The 14,053-nt window shown below is 48.7% G+C and overlaps 1 protein-coding gene across 2 annotated transcripts in view; it reads right to left on the bottom strand.

Annotated features, from left to right (window-relative positions):
• Cdh3 (cadherin 3) overlaps window positions 1–14,053 on the bottom strand; it is a 49,090-nt gene that overhangs the window by 10,220 nt on the left and 24,817 nt on the right. The window contains exons 5-15 of one of the 2 annotated variants that reach the window (XM_037206242.1): window positions 13,872–13,880; window positions 12,586–12,711; window positions 12,265–12,420; window positions 12,020–12,164; window positions 9,946–10,121; window positions 9,177–9,305; window positions 7,237–7,422; window positions 4,674–4,915; window positions 4,294–4,439; window positions 3,316–3,540; window positions 664–870 (exon numbers count right to left, since the gene is read on the bottom strand). In XM_037206242.1, the coding sequence (XP_037062137.1) occupies window positions 664–870; window positions 3,316–3,540; window positions 4,294–4,439; window positions 4,674–4,915; window positions 7,237–7,422; window positions 9,177–9,305; window positions 9,946–10,121; window positions 12,020–12,164; window positions 12,265–12,420; window positions 12,586–12,711; window positions 13,872–13,880 (1,747 nt within the window). Of the gene's footprint in view, window positions 1–663; window positions 871–3,315; window positions 3,541–4,293; window positions 4,440–4,673; window positions 4,916–7,236; window positions 7,423–9,176; window positions 9,306–9,945; window positions 10,122–12,019; window positions 12,165–12,264; window positions 12,421–12,585; window positions 12,712–13,871; window positions 13,951–14,053 lie in introns of both variants that reach the window. The other variant, XM_037206240.1, reaches the window with a different exon arrangement.

Here is a 14,053-nt window from a genome sequence, read left to right as displayed (position 1 = left end):
TAGTTTTGGTGCCTGTCCTGGATCTCGCTCTGTAGACCAGGCTGGCCTTGAACTCACAGAGATCCACCTGGCTCTGCCTCCGAGTGCTGGGATTAAAGGTGTGCGCCACCACTGCCCAGCCTGCCTGTTCTTTTTAAAGCAGGTTTATTGAGTACCCTGCAAGGGATAGCCAGCTGGAGTACCAAGAGGTTGCCTGAAGCAGAGTCTGCCTTTCTAACAAGTCCCTGCTTATGTCTCAAAATGACATGACAGGAAGACATTAGCCTGGCATGTTCTAGAAGTTCCAGAAACATCTACTGACTAAATGATATTCTCAGAATTCAGAGTTTAAAGAATGGATGAGTTGGGGGAGGAGACAGCTCAGTGGTTAAGAGCACTGGCTACTCTTGAAGAGGACTGGGTTCGATTTCCAGCATCCACGTGGCAGCTCAGAGCTGTCCAGAACTCTAGTTCCAGGCTCTCTGACCCATTATGGCTTGTACAAGCACACATGAGGTGCACACACACACACATACAGGCAAAAACACTCATACACATAAAACCAAAAAAAAAAAAAAAAAAAACAGAAAGAAATGGATGAGAAATACTGGATGCTCTCTTAGTTTCTGAGAAAAATCAGGACTCTTAACTACTGAGTTACACATGGAGGCACATGGTACTCACTCAGCAGAGCCAGGACAGCACCCAGGATGGGGAGGACGAAACCTCCCTTCCAGGGTGGGGGGCAGATCTCCACGTGGCCATGGCAGTCACACACAGTGGCTCTGATCATGGTTAGCTGCTCCCTGTTGCCATGGTCAGACAGAGAAAGGTGCAAATCATAGGTGTCTTGCTTCAGGAACTTCTTCAGGGACAAGGCCACGGTGTCTCCTGGAGAGACAGATAGTTTATTGGTCTACGGACGTCATATGTGGTGGGCACTGAGTAGACGACGATAAAGGTTTAAGAAGAGCCTTTGTCTAAGTGTAGCGCTGTGATGGAGTACCACCTGCTTAGCATCCCTGAGGCTCTGGGTCCAAGCCCCAGAACAAAGAAGGAAAGCAAAACAAACATCTCCAAAAAACGTGGCTGAAAGAAAATTTAACATTGTGAGGAGTACTGGGTTACAAAAATCCCTTCCCTTCACTTTTTAGTATATTTTCTTTATCATCTTACTATTGTTGTGTTGTTTTGGTTGCTGGTGTGTGTGTGTGTGGGGGGGCACACATGAGTTATGATGCACAAGTGACGATCCTAAGAAAGTCTTTTGGGAGTCAGTCTCCTTTGAACTGCTGGGTTCTGGGAGCCAAACTCAGGTCCATCAAGCTTGTGCAACCCTTTTAGCCTCTGAGAAATCTTGCTAGCCCACAAAATTAGTTCATCTCTCTCTTTTTTAATGTGTATGGGTATTTTACCTGCATGTATGTCTGTACGTCTGTGCATCATGTGTGTGTTTGGTGCTCTTGGAGGCCAGAGGAGGGTGGTGCTGGATCCCCTGGAACTGTGGTTACAGACAGCTGTGAGCTGCTACAAGGATGCTGGGAATTGAACCCGGGTCCATTGGAAGAGCAGCTTCCAGTGCTCTTAACCACTGAGTCATCTCTCCAGTTCCAATTAATTCATTATTTTAAAATTAACTAATAAGTTTTTTACAAGACAAGAATTTTATTCTGTAGTCTGGGTTGGTGTCAAACTCATGGCAATTCACTTGCCTCAGTCTCCTGAGTGCTGGGATTAGAGGTGTGAGCTACCATGCTTGGCTGTCATTTTATTAAAAACAAACAAGAAGGCAACTATAGTATTAGTAAAATGTGAGGTTCTGAGCCAGGCGGTGGTGGTGCACGCCTTTAATCCCAGCACTCAGGAGGCAGAGGCAGGCGGATCTCTGTGAGCTCGAGGCCAGCCTGGGCTACCAAGTGAGTCCCAGGAAAGGCACAAAGCTACACAAGAGAAACCCTGTCTTGAAAAACCAAAAATAAATAAATAAATAAATAAATAAATAAATAAATAAATAAAATAAAAATAAAAAATAAAAATGTGAAGTTCTGGAAGTCATGTAATATTGCATCAATATGCCTGGTATCATCAGCTGCTGGACTAGTCTTTGCCTCAAAAGAATACATTATAAACCAGGGAATGGCGGTACATACTTTTAATCCCAGCACTCAGGAGGCAGAGGCAGGATGATCTCTGAGTTTGAGGCCAGCCTGGTCTACAGAGTGAATTCCAGGACAGCCAGGGCTATGCAGAGAAACCCTGTCGCAAACATTATTTTAAGAAGTAGCTAACTCAATTGGTTCATATTCACATTAACTGGTTACCTATCATTTTTGATACAGGGTTTCCCTGTATATATATTGTTCTGGAACTCACTCTGTAGACCAGGCTAGCCTTGAACTCACAGAGATCCACCGCTTCTGCCTCCTGTGTGCTAGGATTAAGAAGGTATGCCACCACTGCCTGGCCTGGTTACCCATCTTTAAACAAGTATTTATTTTATTGTATGTGTATGAGTGTCCTGCCTGCACGTGTGTATGTGCACCATGTGTGTGCTTGATGCCCAGGGAGGCCAGGAGAGGGCGCCAGATCCCGACACTGGAGTTACAGATGTTTGTGGGCTACCGTGTGGGTGCTGGGAATTGCTCCTGGGATCTCTACAAGAGCAACACATGCTCTTTTCTTTTTCTTTTTTTATTTTAAAATTTTATTTAATGTATACAGGTGTTTTTCCTGCATGTATGTATATGTACCACATGCACACCTAGTGATGTGGATACCAGAAAAGAACATCTGATCCCCTGGAACTGGAGTTGCTGGTGGTTGTGGGCTACCATGTGGGTGCTGGGAATGGAACCAGTGTCCTCTGGAGGACAGCTTGTTTTCTTAACCACTGAGCCATCTCTCCAGGCCCTGAAACGGATGCTTTTAACCACTGAGAAATCTCTCCATCCCTGGCTACCTAATTTTGTTTCTGTTTCTATTGTGGATGTTGTTTGCTTATTATTTTGAGACAGGGTCTCATTATATAGCCCTAGAACTCACTAGGTAGATCAGGTTGGCCTTGAACCCCCACAGAAATCTGCTTGCTTTTGCTTCCTGAGTACTGGGATTAAGTGCAGTCACGCGTAGCCCTGTTTGTTTTGTTTTTGAAGACATCTTTTAAGGCTCCTGAGGGATTTCAAAGGCTGATATAAAGCTAAGGAAGAGCACTTGATAGCCATTTTTGAGACCATTAATTCTGCAACCCACAGATGCTGCAAGAGGAATGTATGTGGTCCTATTGTGGACACCTACCACCCAGCTGAGCTGGCAGCCTCCTGCTAACCACTGAGTTACCTTTCTCGCTGACTTCTGCTATCCAGTAGATGTCCGAATCATGTGTTAGCTGGGCCTGGAAAGGGGAGGAGTTGGGCGACAGGTCCTTGTCTGTGATGTTCAACACTTGAGGCACAGGGCTTTGGTTACAAATGGTGATCTGGCGAGGTTCTGGGAGTGGGCCATGGTCGTTGATGTCGGTAAGCGTTAGCAGGAGGGTCCCAGTGCCAGTGGTGGGAGGGCTCCCTGTTCACAATTACACATACAATCTCTTCAGCTTTTGCTCTTGTTCTCGGTTAGTGAATGAACCAATGTTAAGTTCCCCTATGCCCTACTCAATCAGCCTCTAAGTGACTCCTGGTTACCACCCAGCTATCCCCTCTTAAGTCCCTCCATACACTAACTTCATTGTAGATCAAACTGGCAATGGTGAATCCATGGCAATCTCACCATAATTCTAATCTATGTCCACAGCAGACATTACTAACAAATCACAGTGCAGCTACAGCTACTACATTCAAACAGCCATTATAATCGATCACAGAGTAAAACCTACTTGCTACCTGAAGCTAGTACAGTTGTCTACTGATCAACTTCATGGAACTTGAAGCTTCAGAGAAACCTGTCTCAAGTCCTTGGTTCACTAAATGTCAAGCAGAAATGGCATAATATCATAATCTCCCTTGGTTATGGTGCAACACCACTAACCACTTGTGGTATTCCTAGCAGTCCTTGGCAGTCAACTATCAGCAGAAACCGACAGGCCAATTTAGAGTTCAGTGAACTAAAAACAAGCTGAAAAAGGAGTCCTCAGTACCTCACTCTACACTGCATCTCTTGGGATTCAGAAAAATTAGGATCGTAGCAGTCAGGCCTTTAAATCCAGACTGGTTTGTCAATCCCCTCCCCGCCACCATCTCCTGCTAAGGAGGGAATATGCTGTGTCCTATGCCCTCGGTACCAGGTCTGCCTGTGGAAGGACTGGGTGAAAGCTCTCACCATCGTCTGTGGCCAAAACTATGACTTCATAGATGTTGTTCCTCACAAAACGCTCGTCCTCACGATCCAAGATGCCTGCAGCCGTGACTTCACCACTGTCCGGGTCCATGGTTAGCCAGCCAGCTGGGTCTCTCAAGATGTGGTAGCTGGACAGAAAGTTGAGAAGGGTCACAGCTAGCAGACTCAGGATGTTCAGAGCCTCCTCAGACCACCCGTAGAACCTTCAGCCTTGAGCATGGCCGGAAGGAGGGCTTTGGTGCAAGGATGATAGTGACAGTATTGAACAAACATTATGGTGAATGGCACAAGCCACCCAAGTGGCACAAGCCACCCAAGGGTACCCACGTACTTGGCTGACCTGGTGCCCAGTTCCCAGGTACCTGATCTTCTGAGCCTCCTTGTCTGGGTCCTGCGCAGTATAGACGCAGACTAGTTCCCCAATAGAGATACCCTCCTGGGCCTCGATGACTTTGGAAGGTGGGACAAACACAGGGGCCTCATTGACATCTTCCACGTGGACCACTACGGTGGCAGTGGCAGTCGGGAGCTTCACCACAAAGGAAGCCTCGTTGGCCACTTCTATGAACAGGGTGTGTTGGCTCTGAGCCTCAAAATCCAAGCCCTAGGAGAGAAGAAGCAGCTGAGGCAGCATTTTGTGAGGTGGCCTGTGGACATCAGAAGGGTCACAGTGAAGGGACCATGGCTCTGGCCAGCAACAATCCTGCCCCCTCCTATTCCCTATCACCCCCAAACTCCCTGTGTTTCCTAAGGGGAAACCTACTGGGGTTTCTCAGACCACCCCAAAGGTTTAGCGAGGCCTGGAAGGTTCATTCTCAATGGGGTGGTGATGTCCTCTAGGACAGCTGAGAGGCTGTGGGGCATATTAGTCGTGATGAGGGTGCCTCTGGTACCCAGCCTGGGGAGGATGCTGCATCAAACCAATGCTATGGATAAAGAACCACTTCAATGTCTCTTGTGACTTGCCAATGTCCCCATAGTCGCTCATATACTCACTGGAGTAAGAAACCTGTTTATAATTAGAATCAAGAACATATTTAATATATAAAGCAAGCTTTGGTGTGGTTTTAATATAGACTGAGTTCTCAAGGAATGCAACTTCTGAAAGGGGCTTGTAATTTAATTTGTTTAGAACGATTTCAGTTGTTTATTCACTGTTCTGAATACCAGTGGTGGTAATGCATCACCAGGCCGACATACAGGGCCCACTGCACATGGAATGTTCTACGCACAAATGCAAACATCTGACCACATCGCTGTGCTTTCTAGTGCCTCTGTCCTAAACATAGCTCACATATCAAAATATAGGAACCTCTCCTTCTATTTTATAATTCTCTATCTCTATATATTACAATCTGATAATATAGTACATATTTATAATATTTTTTTTTCCTGCTCCTCTTTCTATTTGTTTATTTAGACAGGGTTTTACTATATAGTCCTGGCTGACCTGGAACTATTTTTGTTTGTTTGTTGTTTTTGAAGACAGGGTTTCTCGGTGTAGCCCTGGCTATCCTGGAACTCACTCTGTAGACCAGGTTATCATCGAACTCAGAGATCTGCCTGTCTCTGCCTCTCGAGTGTTGGGATTAAAGACGTGGGCCACTACTGCCCAGCTTGGCCTGGAACTCTTAACTATTGAGCTTATCTCTCAATCCCTGGCTTGGAATTCAATATGCAGACCAGGCATTTGAACTCAGAGATCAACCTACCTCTCTTTGGGATTAAAGTTATATACCACCTGGCTTTTCATTTTTGTGGTGCTGCCAGGGATCAAACCAAGGGCTTTGCAGATACTGAGCAAGTGATCTATCACTGAGTCAGAACCCCAGCCTTTTCTTCTAGAAAGTACTGAGTTGGCTAAATTGTGTTATATATGGACTTCATTTCGAAACATAAGAGGTACTACAATGAATTTGTTTCAAAAGAACATATCTGAAATGTCATCATTCATCTATTTAGTATATTGTTTGTTTTAAGGCAAGGTTGGAATGGCCTGCTATGTAGACCAGGTTGGCCACAAACTTGCAGTAATCCTCCTGCCTGGGATTATAGGCCTGTGCACCATGAGGCTAGGCAGTTTTAAGAACTGCTTCTCACACCAGGCCATTCTCTACCACGAACTAGAAAGACAGCGAAGGCTGATGAAGGCTCTTTTTCTGTTTTCTTTGAGGTAAGGTCTTGCTATGTAGTCCAGGCTGGCCTCAAGCTCATTAAATCCTCCTGCCTCTACCTTCTGAGTGCTAGTAATCAAGTGTGTCACCATGCCCAAACCAGGCCCACATTCTTTTTTGGTGCTGAAGCCTGGGATCAAACCAAAGACCATTCATTCATTCATTTATGGTTTTTCAAGACAGGGCTTCACTGTGTGCCCCTGGCTGTCCTGGAACTCACTCTGTAGACCAGGCTGGCCTCGAACCCACAGAGATCTGCTTGCCTTTGACTCCAGAGTGCTGGGATTGAAGGCGTGCACCACCACCGCCGGGCCTGGTTTGGGCATGGTGACAGGCCCATATTCTTGAACCATCAATTATTGTTATTATCTTTTCTTGTTGAACTAGTCTCACTGTATAGCTCAGGCTGGCCCTGAACTCACAAGTGTGGGATCATAGGTGTGAACTACCCTGCCCTGCTCCCAAAGACTCTTTGACCTACTCTTGCCCTGTATCCTGATAAAAACAAGTCCATAAAAGAAAAGGGCCCTGAGCTCCACCGCTAGTACCACCATAGTCTCCCAACCTCCAGAGCCCTCCCAACAAAATCCATAGCAAGACCCTGTTTCAAAGCCTAAATAAGGGGTTCTCAGCACACGAGCAAGGGACAGTATCAGGAAGGAGCCACTGTCTTGGTGCAGTCCCCAGTGATGGCCCAAGGGAAGTGGCCTGAGGCAGGTGTCCTTTGTCCTAGAGGCCCAAACAGACCTACCCTCTTGGTTGTCAGGATGCCCTGGTTGGTCTCTGGGTGAGTGGTGACGGTAAAATGGTCTCCATCATCACCTCCGACGATTCGGTAGGTGGCACGCCACGCCGGGGAGTTGGGGGCATCCAGATCAGTCACCGTTAGACTCTGCACCTCATGGCCCACTGCGTTCTCAGGCACCCAGGCCTCATACTGTGGAGGGAGAGGGACAGGACACAGTGCAGTCAGAGCAGAGACAGGAGCCATCCTGACAGGCTGCTCCACTCTAGCAGCTGGGAATCCTCATCTCGCTGCTGGGAAGCCCCATAGCCCAACCCAGAGAGATTTTCAGGACACACACAGGTACAGAGAGACAATCCCAAGCATGAGCAAAGATGTGGGGACCAGGCCACACACCCTGGACCTTCTCCATGAAGGCCTGAAGCTCGGGACTCTCCCAGTCCGGGTGCCTACGCCCCTACTGTGCATAGTCCCCCACCTTAGGGCAGAGAGCGGAGGCCCCGAGAAAGACGGCAACAAGACAGGTGCCTCCTGGTGTTGGAGGACTGGCGGAAGTTTGGGGGCAGGTAACAAAGACCAGGGAGTCAGCTTTAAGTTTTACGTTTTTCTTTTTGTTTGTTTTTGTTTTTCGAGACAGTGTTTCTCTTTGTAACAGCCCTGGTTGTCCTGGAATTCACTCTGTATACCAGGCTGGCCTCTAACTCACAGAGATCCACCTGCCTCTTCCTCCTGAGTGCTGGGATTAAAGGCGTGCACCACCACTGTCCGGCTTGTTTGTTTTTTGAAACAGGGTTTCTCTGAGTAACAGACCTGGCTGTCCTGGAACTTGCTCTGCAGACCAGGCTGGCCTGGAGATCAGCCTGCCTCTCTGCCTCCTGAGTGCTGGGATTGAGAGATGGCTCAGAGGTTGAGGGCACTGGCTGCTCTTCCAGAGGTCCTGAGTTCAATTTCCAGCAACCACATGGGTGGCTCTCAACCATCTATAATGAGATCTGGTGCCCTCTTCTGGCCTGCAGGCATACATGCAGGCAGAACACTATATACATGATAAATAAATCTTAAAAAACAAAAAAAGTATGATATGCAGTCCTGATCTTCATGCCTTTACCTCCCAAATATTGTAATTACAGGCATGTGACACCCTACCTAAGCCCACAGGACAGTGTGTGTGTGTGTGTGTGTGTGTGTGTGTGTGTGTGTGTGTGTGCCTATGCATGTATTGTTCCTCAGAAGCTGTCCACCTGAGACGAGCCAGGGAACCCCAGGAATCTTATTTCCACTCCCCAACAATGGAGTTCCAGGTGTGGGCCGCCACATGCTCGCACAGCCAATGCTTTACAAACTGTGCCCTCTCCCCAGGGAAAAATGAGGCCCAATAATGTTCCAAGGCTAGAGGTTTGTGTCCATATGCAGGGATATGTCACTTCAACCGACGTTGAGATTTTCTCTTTTAATTTTTGTGTTACATTTACGTATTGGGGCTGGGGGGGGTGCACGTGCCATGGTAAGCTTGTGGAAATCCAAGGACAGGGTCAGTTCTCTCCTTCCACCACGTGGGTCTTGGGATCAAACATCATTCGGGTTAGTGGAAGATACTGTTTGCCCATGAGCCATTTCTCCAGTCCTGGCATTGAGTTCTCTATCTCAGAAGCTGTGTAAGTTTATGGACAGGTATAGATATGAGGTAGTTTTCATATGACATCAAGCCCCTGTAGTACCTGTAGATTGGAAATGACCTGTATACAGATCATTACACCGAAAATTCGGAACAATTTTTCAGGTATTTATCGTATCTCCATTTCACAGACTAAGAAATTGGGCACAGAGAGGCCTGGTGACTTGCCTAAAGTCACACAGCCAGCAAAGACAGACTTGGGCTGGTTTTAGAGAGGCAGCCAACCTCAGTCCTTTATGTGATGAGGAACGCAGGAAAGAACCGGAGTTACCTTCTGGGGTTCAAACTCGGGAGCGTTGTCGTTGGCGTCAAGGATTTCCACTATGGCCACTGCTGTGGTGGTGGAGCCCTCTCCATCCATGTCTGTGGCTTGGATGGTCAGCGTGTACTCGGGGACTTTCTGGGGAGAAAGGAGCAAAGAGGAGCCCACCGTGAGTCCAATGTGAGGGGCTTCCCTGATGGGCAACAAGACACTGCCTTGGGGGTACAGAGGCAGGGGGGCAGAGCAGTCCTCCCTTTCACGGTTTCTCGATTCCTTGGCCCACCCCTCACCACCTCCAGGGAACAGACAAGTAAACATAGGACAGGGGGTGGGTGGGGTGCAGGGTTGGGAGTCTCATCTCCTGTGCAAGCCCAAGCACCGCCAACCCTCGGCTGCTCCACACAGGAGCCTGGCGCGAGGACCTAGGCGGAGATATTAATTAGGAAACAGAAGGCAATTCCAACATCCACGGAGCTAGTTCTACTTTGTGGCACACAGGGGACAAATCTGGGCCACATGTAAACTAAATGAGCCATTCGGACAGGAAATGAGAAGCACTCAAAAGCCTGTATTTTACGGCTGCCTCCTCACCCCCTGCTGGGGATCTAGGCAGCGGGCCACTGGCCCAAAGAGCTGCGGGACAGCAAAAGCCAAGGCCGCAGCCGAGCCAAAGCAGCTGACCTGGGTCTCCGCTGCCCGGCCTTGACCTTGGGGCAGCCACAGCAGCTTCCACTCTGAGTCAGGCTTTGGCACTCATACCTTCCCCAAGGCCACTCACCTCCCGGTCCAGGCCACTGGAGATGACACTAATGGTCCCAGTGCTTTTGTGGATGGTGAACATGAGGTCGTGCGGCTCCTTTGGTTCTTGGCTATGGATGGAGTAAGCCACCACCCCATTGTACGTGTTGATGGCATCATCCTCATCTGTGGCTGTTACCTGCATCACCGACGTGCCTGCAGGGGGAGGGGACTGCTGATCACCTTTCCCTCTCTGCCCAGCGCCAGCCTGACTACTCTGGAACCCGGTGAAGTTCTGCCCTGCACACCAGAAGGATCTCTCCCCAGCTCAGTGGCAGCCAGTGTCCTGGAACCCACTTGCCATCACACCCTTCTTTCCTGGGAAGTGGAGCTTCAGTTCAGGCTGGCCACGGCCATAGCTCTGATCCTTCCAGCCACAGCTGTGCTGTGACCATGGCAGTGACTTCTGACAAATTTGGAGGAAGTTTTTTAAAGAATGTACTCGTAGCTGGTGACTCAAGCTTGTAATCCCAGATCTTTGGGAGGTTGAGGCAGAAGGACTGACTGACCATGAGTTCAAGTCTGGCCCTGACTACAGAGTCGTGAGACCCTGTCTGAAACCAAGAATAAATAAGCACGCTGTTCTTCAGCCTGCCGAGAAATGTAATGCTAATGCTCCCTCGGCCACAAGTGTGAACCGGAGGAACAGTCAAATGGCAAGACAGCAAACCTCGACCTTTAACTGAAGCCCCATGGCACCCTGGATCAACTGCCTCTGGGCTTTCTCAGTAGAAGGAAGGGGAAAAGCAACATTTTCATCTTATTAAGACTGTTGAGCTTGGCCAGCCTGCGGTCTTACACACACAGAGTTCCAGGCGCAAATAAAGTGTCTCACACAGTTAGACCACGTTCCAAACAAACCCACAAGACAAACACTACAAAGAAAGACTTCTAGAAGCTGGGCAGTGGTGGTACATGCCTATAATCCCAGCACTCAGGAGGAAGAGGCAGGTGGATCTCTGTGACTTCAAGGACAGCCTGATAGACATGGTGAGTTCCAGACCAGCCAGAGCTATCCAGTGAGACCAACATTTTTTTTCCCCCCGAGACAGGGTTTCTCTGTGTAGCTTTGGAACCTGTCCTGCATCTCGCTCTGTAGCCCAGGCTGGCCTCGAACTCACATAGATCTGCCTCCCTCTGCCTCCTAAAGGTGTGCACCACCACAGCTCGGCTTGAGACCAACATTTTTATCAGTGTTGGTACAAGCTTGTACTCAGGAGGCTAAGGCAGGAGGATCACAAGCTTGAGGCCAGCCTGGGCTACATGGGGAGATCTTGTCTCAAAAAAACAAAAAACAAAAAAACAAACAAAAAAAAAAAACAAGCAAATAAACACAACCAAATATTTTAATGGTGGCAATTTCTGTTATTGGTAATCTCTGATCAACTCATCTCTGAAACTCTCTGAAACCAGAAGGCCACCCCACCCCTGTGCCCAGCACCTGTCACAGCATCTAGTCCCTCATCTTCTAGTCCTTTCTTCTCTAGTGATGGCAACCTGTTTTTGTTCTCTGTAAGTCATATTTTAACAGCCCCCAGCCCCGGCTGCTTGCCCTGTGGCTGCGGAACTTCAGGCTGGGTGCTCCACAGCATGTAGGAATGCATACATGATACACGTGTTCTTCCTCTCTTTTGGGTGGTGCTGGTGCCCAGGGCCTATCTTACGGTCAGCATGTGTTCCACCCCTGAGCTACACCCTCAGCGGCATGTGTTATTTCTAACCTTCACAGTATTTCAGGGTTGATATTCCCATTTGGATTGAGGCTCAGAGGTCATGGATGTGCCTAAGATCACAGGCAGTAGAGAGGCAAAGTCCAGATTTAACTCTGAGTCTCTGTAGCTCCTTAGTCTAGCTGAGCCCAGAGCTTCTAGAAAGTTCTCAAATGTGAATGCCAGAGCTCTGCTACAGGTCCGGCTTGATCAGGACTCATGGGGCGGATGGGCAGTGTGCTGAGGGGACCTGACACATAGCTGTGTAGTTCTGGCTGCCCTCCAGAATGATCCCCGACTAGATCTGAACCCCGCTGACCCAGAGCAGCTCCATCCCAACCTTACCAGGCGTTGCCCCCTCCAAAACCCTCCCTCTGAAGGTCTCTTGAGTGAACTTGGGCTTGTTGTCATTCTGGTCTGTCACGATGATGGAGATGTTCATGGGCTCCTCCACAGAAGCCCCATTCTCAGACACTGCATGGCCAAAAAGCTGTGGACACAGAGGTCTGGGTCAGCTGGTGTTCCCTGCTCACCAGGCCTTGGGCCCACCTCAGAAAAGACATCCATATTGGGTACTAAAGGCTACTTACCTCATACTTGGCAATCTTCTCCCTGTCCAGGGGCATAGTCAACAGCAACCAGCCTGTCTCCTTCTCTATGGTGAAGACGCCCTCAGGGGGACTGTCAGCTCCAGGCCCAGTGATGCTGTAGAAGATCTTGGTGCCCCTGTCCTTGTTAGATTTGAGCTGGAAACCAAACAAAATGACAGCTGACAAGGTGGCAGGTGCCTCACCTGGCGGCAGGGAGCCTTCTGCAGCTCCCCACCCGGCGGCAAGAAGCCTCGCTCTTAGGTCTTCAGACAATCCATCCTGCAGACCTCAGGGCTGCCCAGGCCGAAGGCACAGTCCTACCTGATTCAGCCTCTGAGGGAAAGGACCCTTGCCATTCTCGGGGACTGATATCGGCGGCATCACCCACTCTCTCTTGCGTCTCCGTAGGATGCGTCTGGGCGGGGAGCTCACCGCAGCCTTCGCTGCCTGCAAGGAAAGATGTGAATAATACGTTAGCTTTTGCATGAAAAGAGAAAGGGGTCAGGTGTGGCGACACCCCCACAATCCCAGAGCTCAGGAGGCAGAGGCAAGGATGGGAATTAAAGGTCGTCCTCGGCTACCCAGCAATTTGAGGTTAGCCTAAACCATGTGAGACCTTGTGTTAATAAAAAAAAGAAAGAAAGAAAGAAAAGCCGGTGGTGGTGGCGCACACCTTCAATCCCAGCACTCGGGAGGCAGAGACAGACGAATCTCTGTGAGTTCGAGGCCAGCCTGGGCTACAGAGTGAGTTCCAGGAAAGGCTCAAAGCTACACAGAGAAACCATGTCTCGGGAAAAACAAAAAACAAAACAAAACAAAAACAGTAATAATAACAATTGTAATATTAATAATAAAGGAAAAGAAAAAGGAGGAAAAGTCTATTTTTATTTGTATATACACATAGAAGGAAACTGAGGGAGAGAACCTGCTCACAGTGGTTATCTGTGTCTTCTCAAGGGTGGGCAGGGACATGAGCAGATGGAGACAAAGACTGCCTGTTATAAAGCTCTAAATATTTTTGTTTTGAATATTTGACTATTCAAGAAACTAAAAGACACTAGGAAGCTGGGTGGTGGTAGCACACGTCTTTAACCCCAGCACTTGGGAAGCAGAAGCAGGAGGATCTCTGTGAGTTCCAGGCCAGCCTGGTCTACAGAGTGAGTTCCAGGACAGGCAGGGTCACACAGTGAGACATTGTTTTAGGGGAAAAAAAACAAACAAGGAAGTATGGCTAAGCGCCTCAGGTCTACAATCTTCGAGGTCCACAGGACTGGCAATCCTGTGTTGAAATGGCCTTCCCTTGGGGTTAACATGGACCAAACTGGAAGGGAGGGAGGTGTTGAAGGGATGGACAGAGCCTTGGAGAACTGGCTGATGTCAGCCACGCCCCTCTTCCCTTCCCCATGGGCTGCCTCTCGCCCGCCCTCTACTGGGCAGCTTCAATCACTTCTCTGCTCTGATTATCATCAGCTGATGCTCCCCACTGGTTGGCTAGGGGGTTAGGAGCTTAATTAAGCGCTCACTACTATAGCATTTAGGGCCTCTGGCCAGCAGTAGTCTGAACCCAACACCTTCCTTTTGTCCTGCAGACAGACAAGGCATTTTACCTGGACTGTCTCACTGTTCAGCACAGTGACTTCCCATGGTCAGCACCATGCAGCTCATGTCCAGTGCATCCAGTCAATGCTACAAGTGAGGAAAAGAGAAAGAGAATTAGAAAGCAGTTCCCTGACTACATCAAGGAGTACCAAGTGGTGGCACCCGGGAATTTGTCTTACTTTCTCTGTCC

This window comes from Peromyscus leucopus, chromosome 5 (assembly GCF_004664715.2).
Source record: "Peromyscus leucopus breed LL Stock chromosome 5, UCI_PerLeu_2.1, whole genome shotgun sequence".
NCBI classification, from domain to species: Eukaryota; Metazoa; Chordata; class Mammalia; order Rodentia; family Cricetidae; genus Peromyscus; species Peromyscus leucopus.
Note: the sequence above shows the minus strand (reverse complement) of the source record. Positions and strands in the feature narration are given on the sequence as shown.